This window comes from Coffea eugenioides, chromosome 8, assembly GCF_003713205.1.
Source record: "Coffea eugenioides isolate CCC68of chromosome 8, Ceug_1.0, whole genome shotgun sequence".
Classification (NCBI taxonomy): domain Eukaryota; kingdom Viridiplantae; phylum Streptophyta; class Magnoliopsida; order Gentianales; family Rubiaceae; genus Coffea; species Coffea eugenioides.
In genome coordinates, this window is record NC_040042.1 from 6572919 (window position 1) to 6598188 (window position 25270).

Consider the following 25270-nt stretch of genomic DNA (forward strand, 5'->3'; position numbering starts at 1 on the left):
TATGATCTAGAAATACCAACCCCTATTACCAATAAGAGTGTAATTGTTAGTGTGGTGTACGAGGGAGGTGAGGTATGATAGGAGAACGAAAATTGTAGGTGGACCTTATTGAGTTAGCTCTCAAGGGTGCACGGGGGGCATTGAGTGATGTAATGAATGCTCCAGTGGATCAGTTGAAGGTAGAAAACGTACCAGTGGTATGTGAAGTTTAGATGGAGACGTATTCCTCTCTGTTCGCAAACAAAGGTATTAATTTCGAGAACGAAATTGTTCTAAGAGGGGGAGGTTGTGAGACCCCGGATAGTTCTTAATTTAGAAATTATGTGACATTAATAGCATTGTGTTCTATTTTGTACTAAATTATTAGAAACCCTAAATTGGATTATTTATAAAATCCTAGTTTTTGTATTAATCACAAATTTGAGTTGTAATTCATGTTTGGTATTCTAGAGTGTGTTTTGGTACAAGTAAGTATAGGATTCGATTTATTTTATATAGGTAAAGTAAGTTTAAAAAAGTTAGAAAACCTCATACTAATAAACCCTCTAGTGTTCCAATAGATTAGAAAGTTTAAGTTGGGTTTAAAACCCTAATTTTGCCAATGTTATAAAGGTTGTTGTTTAATTGTTTTTATTATGGAGAAAGTATGATTAAGTGTAGATGATTAAGTTAGTAGGGTGATTAGTAGAGAAATTAAGTAAGATTAATTAGTTTGGACTAGATTAAGTTTATGTCCTATGGAGTTAATTGAAAGCTTTCTATATATGTTTGGGCAATAGTGTAAGAAAGAGAAATTAAAGGTGTAAGGGCTAAGGAGCAAATTGGGAGCTTTTATGTGATTGGTGGTGTTGAAAAATATCTTCTAAGGCTTTGACTAAGCTTATATATCATAGGATGTGCAAGATAATCATAAGAAGCAAAACAAAATAAAACCAAAGAGAGAGAGAGAGGGAGGGCCGAGAGCAAGAGCAAGAGAGAAAGGAAAAGTTCTTCCAAGTTCAACTTCTTCTAGCTCCCATCTTGATCTTGGAGTTTAAGACAACATCTTTGCTACTTGATTGTTGTGGTTTAATCATCAACAAGGCTTGATTGAAGGTAGATCATTTGATTTGAAAGTTACCTCTTGGTGATTAAGCTTTGAAACTATGAAAAGTGATGCTTTTGTTATGGTTGTGCTCTTTTATGGTTTATATGGTGAATATATGGTGATTTTAGAGTACTTTCATGGTTTACTTTGATGATCATGTTGCTGAAATTTCAGTTAAGGCTATGAGGAATTAGGGCTTTTACTTTATACTTTCTTTAGTTGATTTGGTTACTTATTTGGCTTGCAAATGGAATCTTTGGTATGATTATTTCCTTTATATGGTTGCTTCCTAGCCAAATCTGGTTTGGACCATGAAACCCTAGACTCCATTGGGTTAGTTTAGCTTGGCTAGAGTTTAGTTGGTTAGAGTTTGGTTAGTAGATTGTTAGAATAATTTCGTTGGTGCAAATGAAGTGAGGTTAGGGGTTTTGGTTAGTGTTTGGTAATTTTATGGTGACTTAGAGGGAAAGTTTCGGCCCATTTGTAGGCCATTTAGAAGTTAGTATACGTGTGTATATTTGGTATGAAATTGGTTAGAAAACTTGCATGAGAACCATGAAAACGAACCATGCGTTTGCGATGTGCGGAACCGTTCAAACCCCCAAACAGGGCAGCCCAGAACCTGAACTTGAGCTCCATTTTTCTTGATGTTACGTACTGATTCTAGGTTTACCCAAAACATGAAAGTTGTAGCTTCTTAAGTCCTTGTTGTTCCTGCAAAATTTCAGGTCAAACGAATCTGTGTAGCCTGAGTTATGGCCAAAACCCTTGCTTCTGTTCTAAATTCCGAGTTGTGTTATGTCTCTTGCTTTCGCTTCTGACCGTGCTCTGTTCACCTCGATAACGTGTGAACTGGGTGTTGAGATCTTCATAATACTTGTAGATCTTTGTTTCAGCTTCAAAACAATATAAAGTGCGTCCAAATCCGAGTTCCGTAGCTCTAGTTATACCCAAAACAAGATCGGGTGTCAGAACTGCCTTTGAAGTTGGACAGTTCTGACAGGAACTTTGGACCCATTTTTCCCTATGCTCTGTACTGATTCAGTTTTTGGTCACAACACAAAAGTTATAGCCTTATCAATAATATTTCCAATGCCTTTAGAATTTCTTGATTCCAACCTCTGAGTCATGAGTTATGGTCGTTCAAGCAGGGCCTGTTTGGTAATCTGAAATGAAACGGCTGGAACTGTTTTGTGCAATTTTGTCCTAGTTCCATTGAGATCTGGCTTGAGGTGTCTTCATAAAAGTTGTAGCCCTTTTTCTTCGCTTCGCAACGGTACCTCATACACTTCGATCCGATACCTGTAACCTAAAATCTGATCAAAACAGACTGGGACAACAATTATGCCCGTTTCTGTTTCCGTTTCCGCAAGCCGTTTCCTGCATGCATGTGCCAATTTTGCCGTTTTGTTTTATTTATACATTCTAGTAGCCGTTTGTGGAATAATGTGGTACACTCTTCTATTTCAGACGGTGGTGAGTTAGACGGAGCCAGTGGGGCCTACTAGTTATCATTCGCGTTGCGATTTTCGTACTTTTGCTATCCTTGTTCTGTGTGTAAGTATTCAGGCCGTTTTTGTGTATAACTTGTTTATGTGCTTTGGTGTGGATGAGAGGGTACTTAGGCGAGAGTGTACTTGATCACACTCGATCTAAACCCTAATTTATACTTGTGCTTCTTTATGAGCTGTGTATATATGAATTATTTTGGTGCTGAACCCCTTGAGCTTGTAGCTCGGGGTGACTTTTGTGAAATTTGTGAAATATGAAGTTGTGGGCCCGATCTCAAGACCTAGACGGACTATTCGAGCTGGCCGGAGTTTGGTCGAAGTCAGTCCAACCTAGTTTGAGGTCACCAAGTTTGTGAATTCGGTTCACCGAGTATGTGAACCAAGTTTGTGAACCGAGCTTGTGAAACAAGCTCAATTTCGTTTGGTCGAGCCAGTTTGTGAGGTGACTGACCAGTATGGGTGATAAGGTGTACGGTGGGAGTAAGTGGAGTTCTACGGACCCTTATTTGTGGTCGACGGAATGTCGACAGGAGGTCACACATGGCACATGACGTGGTTTTGGAGCCAACCTGTATCCTTAACTTGTGTTGTCACTTTTATATTTTTGATTTGACATCTTTGTGACGTAATTGTTCGTATTACTGTGAAATTTATGTTTTTACCCCTGTTTACTTACTAAGCATATAGCTTACCCCTTTCCCTTTGTTTTCCTTAGCAGGGGTCAACGCGGGGAACTTTTGGCACTATCACTAGTATAGTTAGGCTTAGTTTATAATAGCCAGAGAACTAAGATGTTTTTTCTTGCTTTAGTGACCTGTATAAGGACCCCTCTTTGGGTCTACTTTTTATTTTGGTTATTAGTATAAGATAATGTAGTAGTTTGGATAACTCCTTTTGAGGATGTAAATACTCTTTTGGGATTGAATATATTGTGAATAGTACACTTTTGGTTTATATAATTTTATCTGCTTTGTGTTTTGAGTTCTGGCGCGAGTTAGGCAGGTGTCCCGTCGATACCATCGGGTTCGCCCTTGAAAAAAGTGGGAGCGTCACATTTGAACTATGCAATAGAATGTGAGGAATGAAAACATGTTTACCTGTATAAATACCAACTGAAATCTCAGCATGTATTACATTCTTATCAAAATTTAAACAAATGAGATGTGTTCCAGTGCATAAACCTTGTGCATGGTTAAGATTTCTGAGAAGTATAATTGGGCATTGGTTTCAAAATTAGTTTATGTGGGGGCAATTCAAGAGGCTAAATGGAATTTAGGAAATCTCCATGATCAGCTTGATCAAAATTGATGTATTTGATTTCTTGCCTGGGAATCTTTGAATCAAAATTTGATTGACCTCTTGAATAGTATCATTTGTTGTACTCAAAATGGCTCTGTTAGTAATTACAGAACTGCTAGTTAAAAGTCAGACAATGATGGATAGGCAGCATTTATTAGAAGGTCTAATGAGGTTGTATCATCAATAAAAGGTATAAGCATTGAAGATTGAAGTCTGATTTTGTTATCTAGAATAGTTGGCTCTGTTCCATTTTCTATTTTCAGCAAAAAATCAGAAAATGAGAGATCCGACTGTGCTCTCATATTTTCAGTTAGTCTGTTCTTTTCCAGATGAGGCCATAGGTAAGAATTGACAAGGGATGCAGAGATATAATCTTCTCGTTGACCTTTTCTGACCATCGGCAAAGTTTGTTAAAAGTCTCCACCAAACACAATTACTTTTCCACCAAAGATGGAGTCAGAGTTGAGCAAATATAATGGCAGATTTTTTGGCCATTGCTGCTTCATCCCAAATTATTAGCATTGCAACTTGAACTAATTGACTGATGGCACTTTGTTTGGAGATGTTACAAGTACTGTTAATTTCTTGCTGAAGAGGTATCTTAAAGCGAGAATAGGCAGTTCGACCTCCAGGAAGTATTGATGCTATAGCTCCAGATGTTGCTATTGCCCGGGCAATATCTTCCCTTGATCTAACAGTTGCAAGCAAAGCCTTATATAAAAAGGATTTTCTAGTACCACCAGTTCCATTAATGAAGAATGCAACTGGAAGATTGGCATTGACTTTTTCCATTATTCTATCAAATGCATCTCTTTGAGCATAGATGGAGCTACTAAATTTTCTCGAGAAATGGAAATTGTATATTCTGCTTCAATTTCGTTTGTGATAGCAGTGAAAGGCATTGTTAGAATTAATTGTGAGAAGCCAAAATCTGCTATACTCTTTCCCATTATTTGTAAATATTCATCAATAAGATGAATGACTTCTGCTCTTGTTTGTTCCTCTGATAGGAATGACTGATTTGCTATGTTTTCTGATAATGAGTGGTAAAATTTGTCCCAAAGGTCTTTTGGATTGCTTGGTGGAGAATATATCAAAATAACAGCAAATAGTTGCCTGAGAAATGATGGCATTTTGTATAGTATAGCTTCTGATAGACATTGCTCTGCTCGTTGTTAATCTGTACCAATTCTCGAATTTCTGCAGCTCTCTTAAATGAACAAGCAATGAATCCATTTACTGTCTTGAGATTAGTAAAAGATTTTGGTCTTCGAACATGCATCAGGAGCATTCTAAGATAGTATCTTTCACCTTCTATCGGATATGCTGTGGTGACACTGCCGATGATCTGTCCACGTTTTCGAGGATACCAGATTCTATCATTTTCATCCCAGACAAAGTCTTGGGGAAATTCCATATGTAATAAATTGAGATCTTTATTTTGCTTATTTGTTCGATTCATAACAAAGAATTCTGTAAGCATTGTTCGCTGAAGTCTTTCATCTTCAATGACATCCTGCAATGGTCTATGTTTATGGAAGGGCATTGGCTGATAATCTTGTAGGTGTAAATAGAGAACAATAACAGCTGGATTAATGACACTGAGATAAAAAACAAAGATTCTCCACATAGCTTCTGGGGCACAGATCCATCGAGCAGACTAAAATTTTTTATTTCATCAACAATCTTTTTCTACTTGTTCTGTGCCCAGCTGATATATAACTCGGTCATAGCCCTTGTATATATATTTATATATATTTTACAGTTTCAATAGTAGAACAAATTTCAACATTGATATGGCAATCATATTTTGCTAAAAGATACACATTATAAGGGATAACCCAACGACTATCCAACTGATGATCTCTGATCATGACATTGTTTCCATCATCACGCCTTCTATGCAGTGGATATGAGCTTTTTCCATGCTTTGTGAACTCAGAAAAATCTTTTGAATAGTTGTTCTTGCATTTGTGATTTTGTCACATACAAGGGCTCTTTGGGTTTAGAGATCTGCATAGACCATGAAGCATATGCTTCACAACAAGAGAGAATAGATATGGTGATCTGATTTTGTCTGGCAACTCTACAGAGACAATTTTGTCATATTCTTTTGGAAAGTACATTTTTCACTTGTTTTTAAGGATGATCAAAAAGTGAGCATATGGTAGACCTCGTTTTTTGAAACTCAATCATATATGTATATGCTATTACTTGTCCAAAAAGGTGTTTTTTCAACAGGTCTTCCTTTAACTGTTCTATTTTTGCACAGAAGACACAAGCAATTAAGTCAAGTCAATTCTAAGTTTCATCTTTTTCGTCCAAATACTGTTTGATTTCTGGCCATAATGGATTACAGGTCATAGTAAGGAAAACATCAGATTTTTTGTAGCATTGCACCAATGCCATTGCATCCATGTACCGGCGACGCATATCTCTTGGACCACCTACAAAGCTTGCTGGTAAAATGATACACTTGCCAACATTTGCGCCATTCGTTTCACCATTTGCAACGATGTCTAACAATCCTTGATATGCTTCTGTTCTTAATTTGTTTTGTCTGCCTTTGTAAAATTCCAATCTTAAAGTCTCTAGTTTTACATAAGTGTCAACAGAGTATTGCTGCAAAAGACGACTGATATGCAGAAGATTTGATTGATCCCCATTTCTAACTTGAAACATGTATGCATAGTATTTTCGGCATGAAACAATTGGCTTTGTTTTTTTTTTCTTGACAACTACAGTAATAATAAAAATTTAAAGATTAAAGCTATGATCTAGCAAGAAGAAATTCAAAACATATAATGGTCCAACAAAGACATATGATTGTACATTTCTCTTCTGCATTGATAATTTGATCCATGTTATTACATTGATGAAGAAGCAGTAAATTTTCTTCCCTGCAAGTCTGATCAGGTCGCTCAAATATATCAGATTTGATTTTCGAAGAATTTCTGGATGCCAACCTGTTTCGCCTCGAGCATATATAAGAAGGTACTGCAATGCATCATAACATCCATAGTATTGCTTAACTATTTTCTTCTTGCCTGTTTTTGTAGAAATTTCGATGTTTCTTGAAGTCTGAGCATTATTCAGAACACTTTCAGACCAAATGGCTGCAACTTGAGATACTGTAGGTGTGTTATAGACACGTTGGTCGAATCCTGGATCAGACTTTAGAAATATCTGATATTTGTCTAACTCCTGAAGTTCTGCCAAGCTTCGGATAAAAGCAGAGTGTAGATTTTCATTAAGTGTTGACTTGATTTTTCTATAATAGACTCCCTGAATTTGCTTGATATAGCCATTCTATTTGTAACTCATGTTTTGTATCATAAAAATATAGTTGCAAGTTTGATGCTTTTTCATCATCAGAAGAAAGTAATGAGTTAATAAAATGGTATGTCTGTCCTTGCACCCTAAAAGTATAGATACCATCATTCCTCTTACTGAGATCTTTATCATAATGGACTCCCAAAGATGTATAAGCAAACATGTTTTTATAATTCCTAATACATTGTCTAAACTCTTTTGATTTAGAAGTGTTTGCTTTATAAAGTTGTACTAATTTATCAGGCATTTTGGGTGGTGCTAATCTAATCTCTCCAAAAGGACAGTAGAATCGAGGTGGCTCCATGAAAAACATTTAGCATGGCAGTGAATACAATTTGGAACAGATGACAATATGCTTGGCTCTGATTATATCTGCTGTATGAGTGGTATATTTGTTCAACATCAATGATTACCTAAAAGTATACAGCATGACTGGTATTTGGTCATATGCAAAATGAAGTGTATTTGGCAGTATAAATGGGATATAGAATATAGGAGGAAAATTGAAAACTTGATAAGATACCCGCTCGAACGTTTGAAGATGTTGGTATATTAAATCCTTCGTTCATGGTGGAGAATGAGGCTGAAATTTCAAAGTTTGAAATGCAAGCTGAATATTTTATGGAGAAATGAATTGATTTGGAAAGCTAGCATGTTTCTCTGAATTCATATTGGTAGTCAATGGTTTAAAGAGCGATATTATTGCTACCTGAATGAGAAGGAAGAAGAAATTGGTGTACATGAACATTTGACGAAATTGGATAAAAGAGGCTCTATAAAATCGGATCATTATTTATAGGCGGACAAATTATATGAATAAAAGATTAAGAAAATGATTACGTCTTCAATAAGTCAGGAGAAAAAGAACACAAAGGTAAGAGCATATAAGAATAAGAGAAGAATAATACATGGATCAATGGCAGAAACAGCTGATATGGATGAAATATCTGTTTTGTCTGAAAGTGAAAACATAAGCAAATCCAAACAAAAACAGCTGATTGTATGTTTGGGTGGCGGATCATCATGAACAGGAACATCAAAAAGATTGTGCTCAATTGCCTGAGCAACAGTAGTCATAGGTAAGGCTTGCGTTTCTGCACTTTGGTGTTCAATAGGCAAAAGGGCTGCTTTTTTATGCTGAACTATTTTCTTGATATATCTTTCACGGTCACGATGGTTTTTTCTAAACGGTATTCATCCTCTGATGAAAATTTATATTTCCGACCCATATGGAATTGCAGCTAAAACGAAGAGAATTTTGTTAATTATAACGTGCAACAATAATAATGACAAATCATTTAAAGTTTATTCAATCAGGTAGAACAGGCATGCATAAGAGAGATGATTGCTGCTCAATAGGCAAAAGGGTCAAACATGGCTTGCAAGATAAAACACAATGAAACAGAATAAACTAAGCACTAATCAGACGAGAAGCAATTAAGCAAAGAAAGGATTGCTTTACCTGAACAATAAGCATTGAATAGGATGGTGGAGCTGGGGTGTATTAAATGAACTGGTATGATCATGGAAAAAGTAAATACAGTGAGCATGAGCAAAATACAAGACAGAGTGTTCATACAGTAAGAAGCATTAATTGAATGTAGGACACTGATAGGGTGTGAAATTGTCATTTAATTCATAATTATTTTCCCTTTTATTCTAGCCAAATATTATATTAATTGATCGATTCTACTTATATTTGGTATTTGGTGGTAATTGTAGGAAAAGGAGCAAAACGTGACAAAAAGGGGCAATTTTTCAATTAATTTGATGGTGGCACGTTCGGAATCGAATTTCAAGTCCGAATCAAATTCAAGGCAGTATTGGAGGACGATTTTGAAGATTTTATTCTTCATTATTAGTTTTAGTGTTGGATTAGGGAATTTGGAATATTATCTTAGTAGTTACCCTTTTCTATTTAGGAAACATGCGGTGTTATTGGTAGTAGAGTCTGAATACGAAAAAAAAAGGAAAAGCAAAAGGACGGATCGTTTGAGGAAGAGTGGGCTTGCAACATTTACGGAGGGAAGATTAATTCATCAAAGTCTGGCTCCCGTTTGATTACTACTTTTTTTGGGGAATAAAAGAGTAAGCCGGCAGACTAGTAGTTGAATTCTTTTTCCTTCTTTTCGGCCACAAGAGACAATGAGAAACATTCTGTTCTTCTCCATGATGGGAAGCTGAATTCCTTTTTTCTAGTTGAATGTTAACTTGAAAGCGCGGTTCCAAATATCTGTGAGATCGAATTAATTTTATTTATTTCTTTTATTCATTGGTATTTGTATGTTTCCTGATTTAATTGCTTATGCTTGTTATGTTATTTGAATGTCAATGGCCCGATATTCGAATTAATCTAATGATCTAATGTCAAATTAATTGATTGAATCCGTAATTCTTCAATTGATTAATACCAATGGCAGTTAGCGTGATTGATTTCATGTTAGAAAAATATATGATCTAATTTAAACAAACCCTTGTAGCGTGTTTGTTGGTTAGGGTTGGATTTTTCTAATTATTAATGCAATCGAGGAACTAAGTCCTACGGTCATACCTAGAATTATTTTTTGGTTAGAGAAATAGTCAACGGCCGTACCTTGGCTATCGATAAAGTAAGGAAAAGTTGATTATCAGAATTTATTGATGGCTATAACTAATCTAGTAATGAGTAATTGAATTATCTTTGCATCGATGATCAGTTGAATGGACCATGTCCGAAAAGTTGCACATTTGGTTAGAGTCGTATTGGTTATTGATTAATTCATGTTTATTTCTATTAGTTGTTTAATTAGTTAGTTAATTAGTTATTTTATATTCTCCAAAAATCCCCTATACTTCGGACTCTGGAAGAAACGAATTATCCCCGGTCCTTGTGGGTTCGACCCTACTCACCGCTATATACAAAACTTGTATTTTTTTTGAATAGGTATTTATTATTATACAAACTCGACACCTATCAATTTTTGACGCCGTTGCCGGGGAACGGTGTTATGGTTAATTTTGTTTCTTTCTAAGTCATTTTCTTTGAATTTGTCTGACATTTTTTCTAATTTATGCTTCGTTCTTCTCGTACAGGTGAATTGATTTTCGATCCAAAAGTAGAGAAGATTGCGCGCCGAATTAGGAAAGAAACTAGACAGCTCAGAGAGGAGCAATCTAGTACTGCATCTTAGAGATTGGATCCAGAGATTGAATCAACAGATTCAAGTGGTGATAATTCAAGTGACCTAGGTCAAGAGGACATTCCTATGGTGAATACAAGAACACTAAGCGAGTTGGCTGCTCTGGAATTGCCCTAGCAGCTGTTGTGTATCACATTTCCAACTTTAGCTAAAAATACCTCCTTCGAATTGAAGTCGGGATTAATTCACCTTTTACCCACGTTCCATGGTCTCTTAGGTGAGGAATCTCATAAACACATCCAAGAGTTCGATGTGGTATGCCCCAGTATGAAGCCTCCAGGAATTACTGAGGAGCAGATCAAACTTAAAGCCTTCCCCTTCTCTCTCAAGGATGCAGCAAAGGATTGGTTATACTATCTATTGCAGGTAGTATCACAACATGGGCCCAACTGAAAAAAAAAATTTAGAAAAATTTTTCCCTGCATCCCAAGTTGCAAGTCTGGGAAAAGTGATATGCAGCATTAAGCAGTATCCTGGTGAATCCCTATATGACTATTGGGAGAGATTCAATAAGTTGTGCACTAGATTCCCACAGCATCAAATTAGTGAACAACTATTGATCCAATATTTCTATGAGGGACTCTAGTCATCTGATAGGAGTATCATTGATGCTGCGAGCAGGGAAGCACTGGCGAATAAGACCCCGAAGGAAGCATGATTGCTTATTGAAACAATGGCAGAGAATTCTCAACAGTTTGGCTTCTGTGAGAGTAACCCTACCCGTAGGGTCAATGAGGTGGAGACGACATCCATTCAGTAGCAACTATCGGAACTAACATCTTTTGTGCGGCAATTAACTGTGGGAAACAAGCATCAAGCAAAGGTCTGTAAAATTTGCACAAATTTGAGCCACCTCACTGACTCATACCCTATTTTGCAAGAGGATGGGGCTGAACAAGTGAACATGATGGGAGGCGTGTCCGTGCCTCGTAAGCAGTACGATCCATAATCGAACATGTACAATTCGGATTGGAGAGATCACCCCAACTTCAGCTATGAAAACAGACCACAGAATTCATCCTCAAATCGTTCACCAGGGTTTCAACAACCATGGCAACAAAAGCTTCAACATTCGTCCTCTAATTTAGGAAGCTCTTTGAAGGATATTGTTAAGAACCTAGCCACGAGTACTGCTCAGTTCCAACAGAAAACTAGAGCCGGCATGAAAAATCTGGAGACTGAAATAAATCACATGGCAACTGCAATTAATCGCTTAGAGTCCCATGTTTTTGAAAAATTGCCATCGCAATCCGAAACAAACCCCAAGAATGTAAGTGCCATGACACTGAGGAGTGGCAAGAAAGTGGAGATGCCTAAGGCCACAAACCTAAAGAGTAAAAGTGAAGAAGAGATTGAAAAGGAGATTGAAGAAGAAGGGCACATTCGCGAAGATTTTAAGGTAAAATTTACTCCTTCAACTCCTATTAAATCTAACTTACCGCCTTTTCCTAACAGGTTGGAAAAGACAAAGAAGGCGGAGAAGGAAAAAGAAATTCTGAACGTGTTTCGCAAAGTGCAAGTAAACATCCCCCTATTGGACGCGATCAAACAGGTGCCCAAGTACGCAAAATTCTTGAAGGACTTGTACATTAACAAAAGGAAGCTAAGAGGTGATGAGAGAGTGACGGTAGGAGAGAATGTATCAGCTATACTTCAAAGGAAACTCCCACCCAAATGTAGGGATTCAGGTATGTTTACTATCCCTTGTAAGATTGACCATTCTAATATCAAAAATATCATGTTAGATTTAGGGATTTCTATTAATGTGATGTCTAAATCAATATATGATTACCTAAATTTAGGATTCTTAAAAGAAACAAGGATAATAATTCAATTGGCTGATCGTACATTTGCTTATCCGGATGGAATAGTTGAGGATGTTTTAGTGCAAGTAGATGGACTAATTTTTCCTACTAATTTTTATATGATTTACATGAATGATAGAAGTGCTCCAAATCCATCACCTATTATATTAGGAAGGTCATTCTTGAGTACTGCTCAGACCAAAATTGATGTTAATAAGGGTACTCTCACGATCGAATTTGATGGAGAAATAGTCCATTTTAATATTTTTGATTCAATAAAACATTCAATTAACTCTTATTCTGTGTTTGCTATTCATGCTACTAATTCCTCTGTGCAAGAATTTTCTGAGTTTGCTTATAGGGGTAAATTCAAAATTACTACGAATAAGTATCATAGGGTGAAAGCAATTCATGAGATGAAAATGAATAGAAAATTAAGGGAAAAGGTTGCACTCAATAGCTATTTGAATCCCAGAGGGGGGCCATCGATTATAAGGAAAACTGAATTACATCCAGACTAAAGAGTGGTGTTTAACGTCTAGCCAAAGATGTTAAAGAAAGGCGCTACTTGGAAGGCAATCCAAGAATTTCAATTATGTTTTATTTCATATTTGTGTGTTCAAGATCAGCGGGTTTAGCTTCCTATTGACAAACAATCTGTATTGTAGATCATGGGTGTTTCTATGCAGTTTTATTCTAGGTTGAGGACACAAATTCGTGGGCAGAAAACTTCATGTTACAAGGCATGCTCGCGCCTTGTATTCACAGCGCATGGACATTTGTGAAACTTGGTGATCAGAAGACCTCAACCTCCAAGGCGTGCCCACGCCTTCCAATCTTTACGACAACGAAAGTCAAACGCAACCAGAACCATCTCTAACCCCTACTTTTCTACTTTCCTCTTTTCTTGTTTTGCCTGGTCTTTTCAATTTCTTTTGTCTTAGCTTCTACTTTCCACTTTTCGTTGTTTTGTCTTAGTTTCAATTCCTATCTTTTTCCTTTTCCTGTTCGTCTGCCGCCGCTCTCCAGCCCGCACCACCACCGCTTGCAACTATCTCTCTCTCTCTTCCTCGCGCCATCCATCACACGTCATTGCTCGCACCACTGTCGCTATCTCTCTCATCAGGCAGCTCGTTTTGCTCAAATTGGATTCCAGCCATCTCATCCTCCTCCGCCTTAGTGTCTCGCTGCAACCTCTCGGTGGTCAAGGAAGTTTCTCCCCTTTTCTCCATACATTTTATTTGTCTTTATTACATTGATGACAATGTAGGTTTTAGTTATAGGAGGGATGGGTTCCATTATTTCTTTTTGCTTTGCTTGAAAAAAAAAGAAAAAAAGAGAGAGAAAAATGAAAAAAAATATAGTTAGTCGACTTCCTGTTTATTTCTACATTTGTTAGTTGCTAGAGCATGTTGCTATGATGAATTGCACAATTATGGTGCACGGATATGTGGTCATACATGCTAGCTATGTATTTTATTTTTCCTTGGCAATATCATTGAATGTTGAATATGCTGAACTTGACCAAGTCTTAAAATTTTTGGGAGTTTTTGAGCCATGCACGAGCACATTATTCTTGGTTGCTTCATTTGTGTTGTTGAGTGGGTATTACACATGGTGTTGGCATTCTAGAACTTGCTATTTCATACATGTCGAGGCCACATTATGTTGAACTGAATGCATTTGAAATGATAAGGGCATTTAGGATATAACCTTCTTTAGTTTTCCACGAACCATGCATTCTTCTTGTCTCCCAATAGTGAACCAATTTGAGTTTTTATCCTGCTCTTTTGATTGTTAGCCGTGTTTGATAACCCAGGACCTTTTTAGACTTTCTTGTTCAATCTTGTGTCGTTTAAGAGATGTCTGAATTTCATTGTTTGTCCAAAGAAAATAAATCTAGGGTCGCAAGTGTTGTCGGAATAGACGCTATATGATGCTATTTCTGCGCATCTAAGATCGAAAGAAAAAGGAACAAAAAAAGAAAAAAAAGAAAAAAATAGGAGAAATTGTCAATAAGATGGTGAACAGAAAACTCTGGCTTACAGCGTGTGCCCACGCCTTACAAGACGTTTCCCCTTTAATAAAAAAAAAAAAAAAATTCGACACTTGCACAGTGGGTATAGCAAATGGAAATGCCTTGCTTGTGAAATTTCTCTGGTAAAGTGTTGTGGTTATGTAGTGGATATTGGACATTCTCTTGACACATTACACCATATTTTTACCTTCTTATCCCGCCTTTTACCTAAGCCCCATTACAACCCTATTAAAAGTCCCTTTGATTAGTGTATTTAGTTCACTTTTGAGTGGTGTAGATATGATAAATGTGCAAGCCTATGGTAGTGTCATTCCGTGATGTTGATTTGAGTGTTCCTTGTATCCATACATTCTCTTGTAGGTGACGAATATTCCTATTCATACTCTTTCGATAACTACTTGTCTGGTATGTTCTAACTTTGGCGACATTGTCAGGAATACGGGATACTTGTGTTAGTGTAGATTACTGCATGACCTTTGCTTTCTTGGTTATATTTCTGAGCTCCGAAATGCTTGAGGACAAGTATTGTCCAGGTATGGGGGGTTTGATAGAACTATTATCGGGCACCTTTTGCGCTGTTATTCTGTCATAGTTTTGGCTACTTACTGTGCTAAGTGTTGAGATTTTGCTCATATTTGGTATTTATGTAAAGTGTAGGTCGTTGGTGTAAAAAGTGCTCTCGCAAGACAAATTTTCAGAAGACTCTTTATTTTATAGCGTGCCCGCGGGATTGGTAGCAACAGGAGGGCAATTAGAAAGTCAGGTTCACGTGGACCGTGAAGATGCAGGGGATTAAAACTCCTAAAGAAAGGCTTACTCTCTGACGTTTTCTCTTCTGCTAGGCGGCGGCTACTTGGAGGATATAAAAGGATACCTTTATGGTAGGAAGCCTTTGACCCTTCCTACCGTAGGCAGCTCCTCAGAGCATGACACATGTATTCATAAAATGAAGAGCTCACAGACCATTATATTGCAGTGGAAACGTGCGTGGAGATAAACTAAACAAGACATGTCCGGATGCAGCCTTTTTTTCCCTCCAATTCCTCCGTTCACTGTGCATTGTTTCCCCACTGCTTTATTACATTTAAAAAATTGTGATACTATAATTTTCTGCACCTAATATACCAAACAATTTAATAAAATTAATAACAACATACCAACAATATATACCCATAACATAAATATATTAAGTAATTATAGAAATTATTAGGATTATATAGTTACTTTAGAAGTTGCTCCCAAACACCGTGCAACTAAATTTTTCATTCAATCAAACTAACGACAGTACGAAAAAAAAACTAATTATTGAAAATACGATCCCAAAAAATTTTTAATTCACAGCCACAATATGTGAATTCGTGATAAATACAAAAAAAATATGGTACTTTGATCATATAATGAAGGAAAGTCATAAAGAGCAGGCCATTACGGGAAAAGTTTTCATTAATAAAAATACCAATTCTTCACGACTTTCTTACCAGTCCTCCAACGTATGAGCAAAGTGCCAACAATTAAATTAGTAATTTTTTTAATTTATACATAATTAATTTTTTTTTTTGCATTTCCATAAAAAACAAATGAAAATTTTTTATCATAAAGCACAAAAGTCAAAATGATTGGTCTAAAAGGGAAAGGAATAGCAGATATGTACAGTACTTGTATTTCACGTTCGAAATGCTACAGTGCTGTTTTTGAAAAACACCTCCAAAAATATCTAATCTAAATGGAACCAATCTTCATTATTTAAAATACCAAATCTGTGAATGTGTTTTAACTGTTGTCCATTGGTATCGTAAAGTATTATTTTTCTATCTAATACTAGCTCTTTAACACCCATTTTTCCATAAATAAATTTATTTATCGGATAAAATAAAAATATACCTGTTTTCCAATAAATAGCTGGTGTTTTATTGAAAAATGGGTTTATTTTTATTTTATCTGATAAATAAATTTATGAAAAAATGGGTACTCTACTCTTATAATAGAGGAAAGCCATAAAGAGCTGGTGTTTTACTTGAAAACGGGTTTATTTTTATTTTATCCGATGAATAAATTTATTTATGGAAAAATGGGTGTTAAAGAGCTAGTATTTGATGAAAAATGATACTTTAAAATACCAATGGATAACAGTTAAAACACATTCACAGATTTGGTATTTTAAATCACAGTCTTCATTATTTAAAATACCAAATCTGTGAATGTGTTTTAACTGTCTTCACTATTTAAAATACCAAATTTGTGAATGTGTTTTAACTGTTATCCATTGGCATCCTAAAGTATCATTTTCCATCAAATACCAGTTCTTTAACACCTATTTTTCATAAATAAATTTATTCATCGGATAAAATAAAAATAAATCCATTTTTCAATAAAACACCAGTTCTTTATGATTTTTCTCTAGTATAAGAACAGTGTACCCATTTTCCCATAAAATACCAACTCTTTATGACTTTTATTTATTATAAGAACAGAGTACCCATTTTTCCATAAACAAATTTATTTATCGGATAAAATAAAAATAAATCCGTTTTTCAATAAAACACCAGCTATTTATTGAAAATAGCTATTGGAAAACAGGTATTTTTTTATTTTATCCGATAAATAAATTTGTTTATAGGAGAATGATAGTTAAAGAGCTGGTATTTGATGACAAAATAATACTTTAAAATACCAATGGATAACAGTTAAAATACATTCACAGATTTGGTATTTTAAATAAGGAAAAATCGTTCAAAACGTTTCTCATATTTTGTAAAATAACTTTTTTCGTCCCTCGCTTTTAAAAATGTAATTTTACGTCCCTTACAAATTCACATTGGTCAAATTTGGTCCCTACTTAAGTTTTCGACTACTTTTTGATCGGAATTCACCACGTACCTTGCACGTGATCATATTTTAAGGGCAAATTTATCAAATAAAATTTTATATAATTCAATTCATAATCTCTCACATTTCATAAAATAAATTTTTTCGTCCTTCACATTTTTTAAAATAAATTTTTTATTTTTTATTGATCATGTGTATGAATAATTTTTTTTAAATCCATGTATATATTTGTTTGATTTCACCTAAATAGTACGAATATCATGTGAAATCAAATAGAGATATATTGCACACTATTCATATTGCTCAAGTGAAATCAAATAGATATATACATAGGTTTAAAAAAATTGTTAGTTTTTCACTTATATTCATTTTTTTTACTCTAAATTTGAAAATAAAGATGACATTTAATGCTAAATATTATCGAGTATTTATATCGAATTAAATTTAGATAGAAAAAGTAAACAAAAGAAAAGTATGACAAAAAGAAATAAGTGATTGGCACTTTCAAATTTTAACACAATCACAAGGTAAGTAATTCAACTGTTGGTCTTAAAAGTGTCGAGTAGAAATTTCAGATTTAAACTGAAATTTGTTAGTACAATTATAGAATTCGAGTTAGGACCCATTAATTAGATGACCTTATTATACAACTTAATAAATAAATTATTACCAAAAGAAAAATGTCACAAATATTGAATAGATTCAAATGGTGAAATCATATAAATATATACATGAGTTTCAAACGAAATTATTAGTTTAAAACCTCTAAATATATCTCTTGAATAGCATGTGTATAACTACAATTAGCATGTTTAGATGAAATTCCATAGAAATAAATTACATGTTATTCATACTATTCAGGTAAAATCAAATAGACATATATGTGGGTTTATAGAAAAAAAAATTATTCGTATACATGATCAATGATGGATGAAAATTTTTATTTTAAAAAATATGAGAGATGAAAAAATTCATTTTTTGAAATATGAGGAACGAAACAACTCATTTTGTAAAATGTTAGGGACGAAAAAATTTATTTTGTGAAATGTGAGGGACTATGAATCAGATTATGTAAAAATTTGATTTGATAATTTTGCCCTTAAAAATTGATCACATACAAGTCACGTGGTGAATTCTGGCAAAAACTAGTCAGAAACTTAGGTAGGGACCAAATTTGGTCAATGTGAATTTGTAAGGAACGTAAAATTACACTTTTAAAAGTGAGGGACAAAAAATATCATCTTGTAAAATGTGAGAGACGTTTTGAACGATTTTCCCTTTAAATGACGAAGATTTGTTCCGTTTGGATTAGATGTTTTTTGGAGTGTTTTTCAAAAACAGTACTGTAACATTTCGAACATGAAATACAAGTACTGTACATATCTGCTATTCCTTTCCCTTTTAGACCAATCATTTTGACTTTTGTGCTTTTTGATAAAAAATTTTCATTTGTTTTTTGTGGAAATGCAAAAAAAAATTTAATTATGTATAAATCGAAAAAATTACTAATTTAATTATTGGCACTTTGCTCATACGTTGGAGGATTGGTAAGAAACCCGTGAAGAGTTGGTATTTTTATTAATGAAAACTTTTCCAGTAAATAACCTACTCTTTATGGTTTTCCTTCATTATATGATCAAAGTACCATACTTTTTGTATTTATCACGAATTCACATATTGTGACTGTGAATTAAAAATTTTTCGAGATCGTATTTTCATTAATTAGTCTTTTTTTCATACTATCGTTAATTTGAATGAAAAATTTAGTTGCACGGTGTTTGGGAGCAACTTCTAAAGTAACTATATAATCCTAATAATTTTTATAATTGCTTAATATATTTATGTCATGGGTATATATTGTTGATATGTTGTTATTAATTTCATTAAATTGTTTGGTATATTAGGTGCAGAAAATTATAATTTCACAATTTTTTAAATATAATAAAGCAGTGGGGAAACAATGCACAGTGAATGGAGGAATTGGAGGGGAAAAAAGGCTGATCCGGACATGTCTTGTTTGGTTTATCTCCATGCGCGTTACCACCACTGCAACATAACAGTCCGTGAGCTCCTATTTTACAAATACACGTGTCATGCTCTGAGGAACTGCCTATGGTGGAAGGGTTCCTACCATAAAGGTATCTGGATATAAAAAGGAAAAGCCAGATTCACGTCATATGAATAGATTAGCTTTTAGTTTTTCTTGTCGAACGTTTCTTTCTCTGCTTTGGCTTTTGACAACTTTCGTGAGACTTTCCCTTTATTTTCCTCCTGTACGAACTCAAAATAAGAAAGGAAACTAAGAGACTTTCTCTTTCGTTCCTTCGTTAATTCATCTTCCCAATTCTTTAGCAATTGTGTGGATGATATTAATCAAATCACGCGAGATTGATACGATGAGGAGCGGCTAGATTTTTCCTCTGCCCAAAGGTCGACGCGAAGGCGCAGTTCATAATATTTGTGAGATCTAATCAAACTTTCTCTATTTCTTTCAATCCGTTACTATTCATGCGTTTCCTGGATTAATTGTTTATGGTTATTTTATTAATTGAGTATCAACGGCCGGATATTTAATTTAATCTAATAACCTATTGTCACGTTAACTAAATTGAATCCGTAATTGTTCGTTTAGTTGATAACCAGTGACAACCACCATAATTGGCTTTATGTTGGGGAAACGTAAGATTTAGTTTAAATAAACCCTCTTAGCGTGTTTATTGGTTAGGGTTGGATTTTTCTAGTTTTAATGCAACTGGATAATTAAATTCCTACGGTCGTACTTAGAGTTATTTTCTGGTTAGAGAAACAGTCAACGGTTGTACCTTGACTGTCGAAAAAGTAAGGAAAAACTGGCTACCAGAGCTTGTTGATAGTTATAACCATTCTAGTGACGAATGAATGAAATATCTTTACATCGATGATCATTTAATTGGATCGTGCCTGAAAAGTTGATCTTTTGGGTAGAATTTTATTAATTGTTATTTTTGGTAAATTGTACTTATTGAGTTGACTCTTGAATTTTGTTTGTTTTATTTTTATCGTCATTCCATCAAATATCCCCCAATTTTGTTTATTGACTTGGAAAGAAACAGCTTCCTACCCGTTCCCTGTGGAATCGACCTTACTTGCCACTGTCCGCAAATTTAATATCTTTGTAAACAATTTTGGTATATCAGATCAAGCAAACTCTTTAGGAATAGGGTGAATCAAGTAACTCATTGCACACCTAGGGTTCCTGCTCCAATACTTGGATTTGTTCTATAATTAATTGTGATGGTAATTAGGATTTTTTAGTAATTATTATTGCACAGATTCGACCCCTGTTAGACACTACGAAAAGGAAAAAAGACATCGAAATGGAAAAAATCAGAAGATTTTTTAAATTTACTAATAATTTATGGAGTCAGCTAAAATAAGAAAATTCAGAGTCAATGCAAACTAAAAAGCTGCAACAAAGAAAAAATAAATTTTTTGTGTAAATCAGTAAGTTTTTTGAAAAAATCATGGGAAGAAAATAGATATTCTCACGTAAATAATAGGGAAGAGAAAATGATAAAAACATAACTTCAATCATAAGAAAAGAAAATAAGTAAGTGCATATTCATTAAGAGCAAAAGAGCAAAAGGTCAACCGAAGGAAGAGGGGTAATATACAGATGCATTGGCTATAAAACTAGAGAAATGCAGTAAAGGAAAACAAGAAGATACTTGAGTGAAGCGAGCGCAAAGCAGAGAATTTGAAACAGAGATAGAAAAAGCCGATACAAAATAAAGACATAAGAGAAAAGAAAACTCTGTTTGAATCCCCTGTTTTTGGTGTGTTTTTCAAAAACTAATTTTTCAAATACAATAAAAATTTTTAAAAAGTATTCTAAAAGGTAATTTAAAAATTAGTTTAAATTTTTTTAAAATTTTAGAAAATATCTCAAAATATATTTTAGAAACTCTTCTACTCTTAAATATTCTAAAATATTTTTTAAAAATATTTTAAAATATACTCTAAAAATTCTACTACAACAAAATTTTTTAAAAACACCTTAAAAAATAGCTAAATCAAACGGAGAATAGTTGCTAGTCTGTAGGTAAAGAAAGTCAAACCAAAAAAACTGATGGTGGAAAGGTCAATATAGGCAGCACACAGTCCTTTTTTTTTTCGCAACGATAGATGTCCTATAACCTATTCTATCCTAATCTAAGAGAAGGGGTAAGGGGAATGGTCAACTAAGACCAACCACATATTGTGGCAAATATTTGTGGGAGGCGGGGGTTGAACCCCTGACCTCCAGCATCACCATTAAGGTGATGACTACTGGACCAAATGACCAGTGGCCAGCACACAGTCCTTAACTATACATAGTGTGTCGGCAGCACACAGTCTTTAACTGTGCAGATTTGATGGGTAATGATATATATTAAACCTGTTAAAAGCACAACCGTGGAAAATATATAGCAAGAAAAGAAATAGTAAATCTTTAATGATTGCAGGTCCACTATGGCAATAATGTGCAAAAGAACCCAACGAAGCATATCTTTAACAACATAAATCTCTAACTACGTGTCTATCTCTAACTATGTAACATTTGATAGCGTCGAAGGAGAATTGCACCGGAGGACAAAATGAACACTGAAATTACAAAATAATCGGCTAAAATCATTATTGCAAACCCTTGGGCGCTTTATGTAGTTAGAGATTTTCACTTTACATTACATTTTCGGAATTCTTTATTAAAATTTTGTCAGACTATGTATAACATTAAATTTGAAACAAAATGTTAAACCAATTTAGACCGCTAACTTAACTTTAATTTTGATATACTGTAGTTATAGTTATTTTTTCTAACGCAAACAAGTGTAGATATTTTGCATGGTTCACTGGATCACTTCTTCAATTGGAAGTGCATTTCTCTTTAATGTAATCGAAGGTGGTATTTTTGGCAAGAGAAAGATTGAATCAACACCTCTCATTCTTAAGTATAAAACCAACAAGACTTCAATTACCATTGGCCTATCCTTAATTGTTGAATTTTTGTTGGTGCACAATATCCTCTTATACTGTAACTTGAAAGAAAACATAACCAGTCTTGTTTGGATTGCATTTTTCTGAATTTTTTGTAGAAAAATTACTGTAGCAATTAGATATATATGAGATAAAAAAAGTAATTGAAAAATGTGTTCACGGAAAACGTTTGAAAAATTACTGTCCAAACAAGGCCTTAGATTTTTCCTGCTTTTAGATGCATCAAAACTCTTGCATCGTGAACAGAGTACATTTGCATAGCCAAGAAGAAAGAAATAAACATCTATAATATTTTCTTAAGCAAGGGTTTTCCAATCAGAAAGTATGTATTTACGCAATAATACTGAAATAAAAAATAAGCGGATTATTGAATCTGGTTATTGTTTGATTCTACTGGAGGAATGAAAGAAGCAATAGATAAACATTACTTTTGGATTAGTCTTTAGGCATGAAGTGGAAATTTTTACTCCTCTCTTTGAAGTTAGAAGAAATGAAAATCAAGTGTAGGAAAAAGAGTAAGTTTAAACTGAAATACATCAGATCCTTTATTGAAGCACAAAATTTACTGTAATGCACTTCATCTCCCAAGAAAATTGAACAATGTATCTAAACATAACGTTTCAAGTATGATTCCATGCGGGTGTATTCAACTTCCGGATATAGCTCAGAAGCTTCTTTACCATCTTTTCCTGCTTCAAAGTTTGTCAAACAGCCCTCATAGAATACGTGATAGAAATGGCCAACGGCAACTTGGCCAGCATAGTCCATGTCTGCATCAGTATTACCCGGATCCCAGACTTGAATGTTAATAAAAAAGACCAGGAACATAATAAAACATGGATGGAAAAATCCTAGGTGGGTCCACAGCTTCTATAATTTACCAAACAAGGGGAGGAGGGGGAGGAGAGAGGTGGGGTGCAGATGAGCAAAATTCCGAAAGAAATTGATTTATACCTTTCATAGAATCTAGGAAGTCTTTTGCAGGAATGCTGCATTTTTCTAGTTTTCTTCCTGTAAGATTTTCCCACTTCTCAATCAATTGCCTTTGAGTGAGGATATTTTCTGGTGGTCGAAGATAAACTGTCTTGTCCAGTGCTCGCGGGTCATCTATGGTCTTGATCGTATAAGTAGCTATATCATCTTCGTCCATATAAGCCACTGTAAAACATAGTTCAACAATCAATTTATAAGGATCCATACTAGAGTGTACTTTTAAAGAAGTCAATAAGTTGTTGTTAACAGAAAGTTCAGTAAGCGAAATGTGGTAGCACCTTTCATGTTGCCATTGCCATATATATTCACTTTTTCTTTTGGTGGAACTAGAGTACCCAACTGAGACAAGTTACCAACAAAGTAACCAGCAAAGCAGCAACCACAGACATAAGTGAAAGGGATTTTAGCTCCTTCAATTGCTTTTCTCACAATCATCTTCTCATCAAATGATACCCTTCCTGGTTCAAGGGCATCTCCCATTCTAGCAGGATCCATGCCGAACTCTGATGGCAAGAAACGCTACAAAAATGAAAAGACAATTTAACTCATTATATAATCTTTTAAAAAACTTATCACCATAAGAGTAAAACTCTAAAAATGCAGCAATTTAATGGTATACAATTATACATACAAAAATTTGGAGAAATTTCCAAAATGATGATGAATTTTAAAAAGTTTCTGCAAAGGGGGGCATTTTGAGTATAGAATTTCGTCCAAGGTTTTTGCATTCAGCAAATACGAGAACTCTTGAGCTCCCATTTGCTGAATGCAGAGTCACTTTAAATTTCCAGCCCACAAAATCCAAAAGAAAATAAAACCAGACATCGCATTTGCAGCTTTTGGAAACAAATCTGGAACCTTCTCGAATGTTTGAAGCCTGATTATGGATGCTATGTTTGTAGCTGTTTGAATCTTGGTATTGGCCTAAAAAACGGGAGTAATTTTGGTGTTCCCAAATCGAAATTGCCTTAGGTTTTGGGGAGTTAGAACCTGCTCCTCTGTTTCGAAGATGGGCAGCTTAGTTGGGAAGAAAGTCAGCCAACAAATGCGAGCTTTGTGCACTTCTTCTTTTTTAAAAAAAAAAAAAAACCAAAAATTTTTATCATTTTTTTTCAGAAACATGAACCTCGCATTTATCAAATGCGAAGATTCTACTCCTAGAATCAACCCCAAAAACAACCCCTCTTGTAGAACAACTTTTTTTTCATAACAATTTACGAATTTACTCCAAAAATTTGCGTATAGAAGTAAACCAAAGAAATCTAATATATTTATTGCAACATATTTCATACGCATTTTTTTTAGATACTTTACTTACAAAATTGGTATTTTGTTTTTCTATATGCCATTGAGCTTACCTTGATATTACCAGCTTCTTTGATGGCCTCAACAAGCTTGAGCTGCATTAAAATGCTATGACTTCTGAAATGCACACCAGACATGGTGCAGATGACAACATCAACTAGTTTTACGGCATCCACAAGGCTTTGATGATCAGAAAATGAACCCTCAACAAGGTGAGCTCCTTGCTCCTTAAACGACAACAACATCTGCAATTTACCAATGTCCAGACCGATCTCTGGCCTTTGGAGAACATACGTTGTATGCCCTTGAGCTAAGCAAGCTTTCACTATCCTCTTACCCACATGACCAGTGCCCCCCACAACAAGAACTTTGCTCTTAGCCATTTTTGCTCTTTTCTTTTGGCCTTTCAAGTGATTGAACCAAGATTAATTGTTCAGATATATATGGAGAGAGAGAGAGAGAGAGAATTAGCCCTAATTGACTTTTTATTAATCATGGACAAAAACTAACATAGTTACTGATACACCAGCTACTCAGCAGTTTTTTTCGGGATAATTTCAGAAACCTCCCCTGAGGTTTCTGACAATTTCACTGAGCTCTCCGACAATTTCACTGAGCTCTCCTGAAGTTTGCAAAATTACACATACCTCCCTTGTCATTTAAAATGACAATACTACCCTTAAATATTTTAATTAAATTCCCTTGTTTGGTATGCTTATACTTAGAATGACTTTAATTTTTTTTTTTTGCCAATAAAATTGTAAAATTACCACTATTATCTCTAATTTCTATTGCAACCAAATGTCAAATTAATGATTTTTTTTATGAGTTAACTTTATACGTAATACGATGTTTTCTGCTAATTTTTGTTTTCTATT

General features: G+C 34.7%; 1 protein-coding gene and 1 non-coding gene across 2 annotated transcripts; both read right to left on the reverse strand.

Moving 5' to 3' along the window:
* Positions 1–10845: 10845 nt before the first annotated feature.
* On the reverse strand, positions 10846–10952 carry LOC113781815. Its single transcript, XR_003469719.1, has one exon. It is a non-coding gene; the product is annotated as a small nucleolar RNA R71 (small nucleolar RNA).
* Positions 10953–22585: 11633 nt separating this feature from the next.
* Positions 22586–24821, reverse strand: LOC113781098 (isoflavone reductase homolog). The gene is made up of 4 exons (XM_027326945.1): positions 24446–24821; positions 23366–23606; positions 23049–23252; positions 22586–22864 (listed from the first exon to the last, which is right to left on the reverse strand). The coding sequence occupies exons 1-4, from the start codon at positions 24773–24775 to the stop codon at positions 22701–22703; spliced, it is 939 nt and encodes a 312-aa protein (XP_027182746.1). The 5' UTR covers positions 24776–24821; the 3' UTR covers positions 22586–22700.
* Positions 24822–25270: the final 449 nt, after the last annotated feature.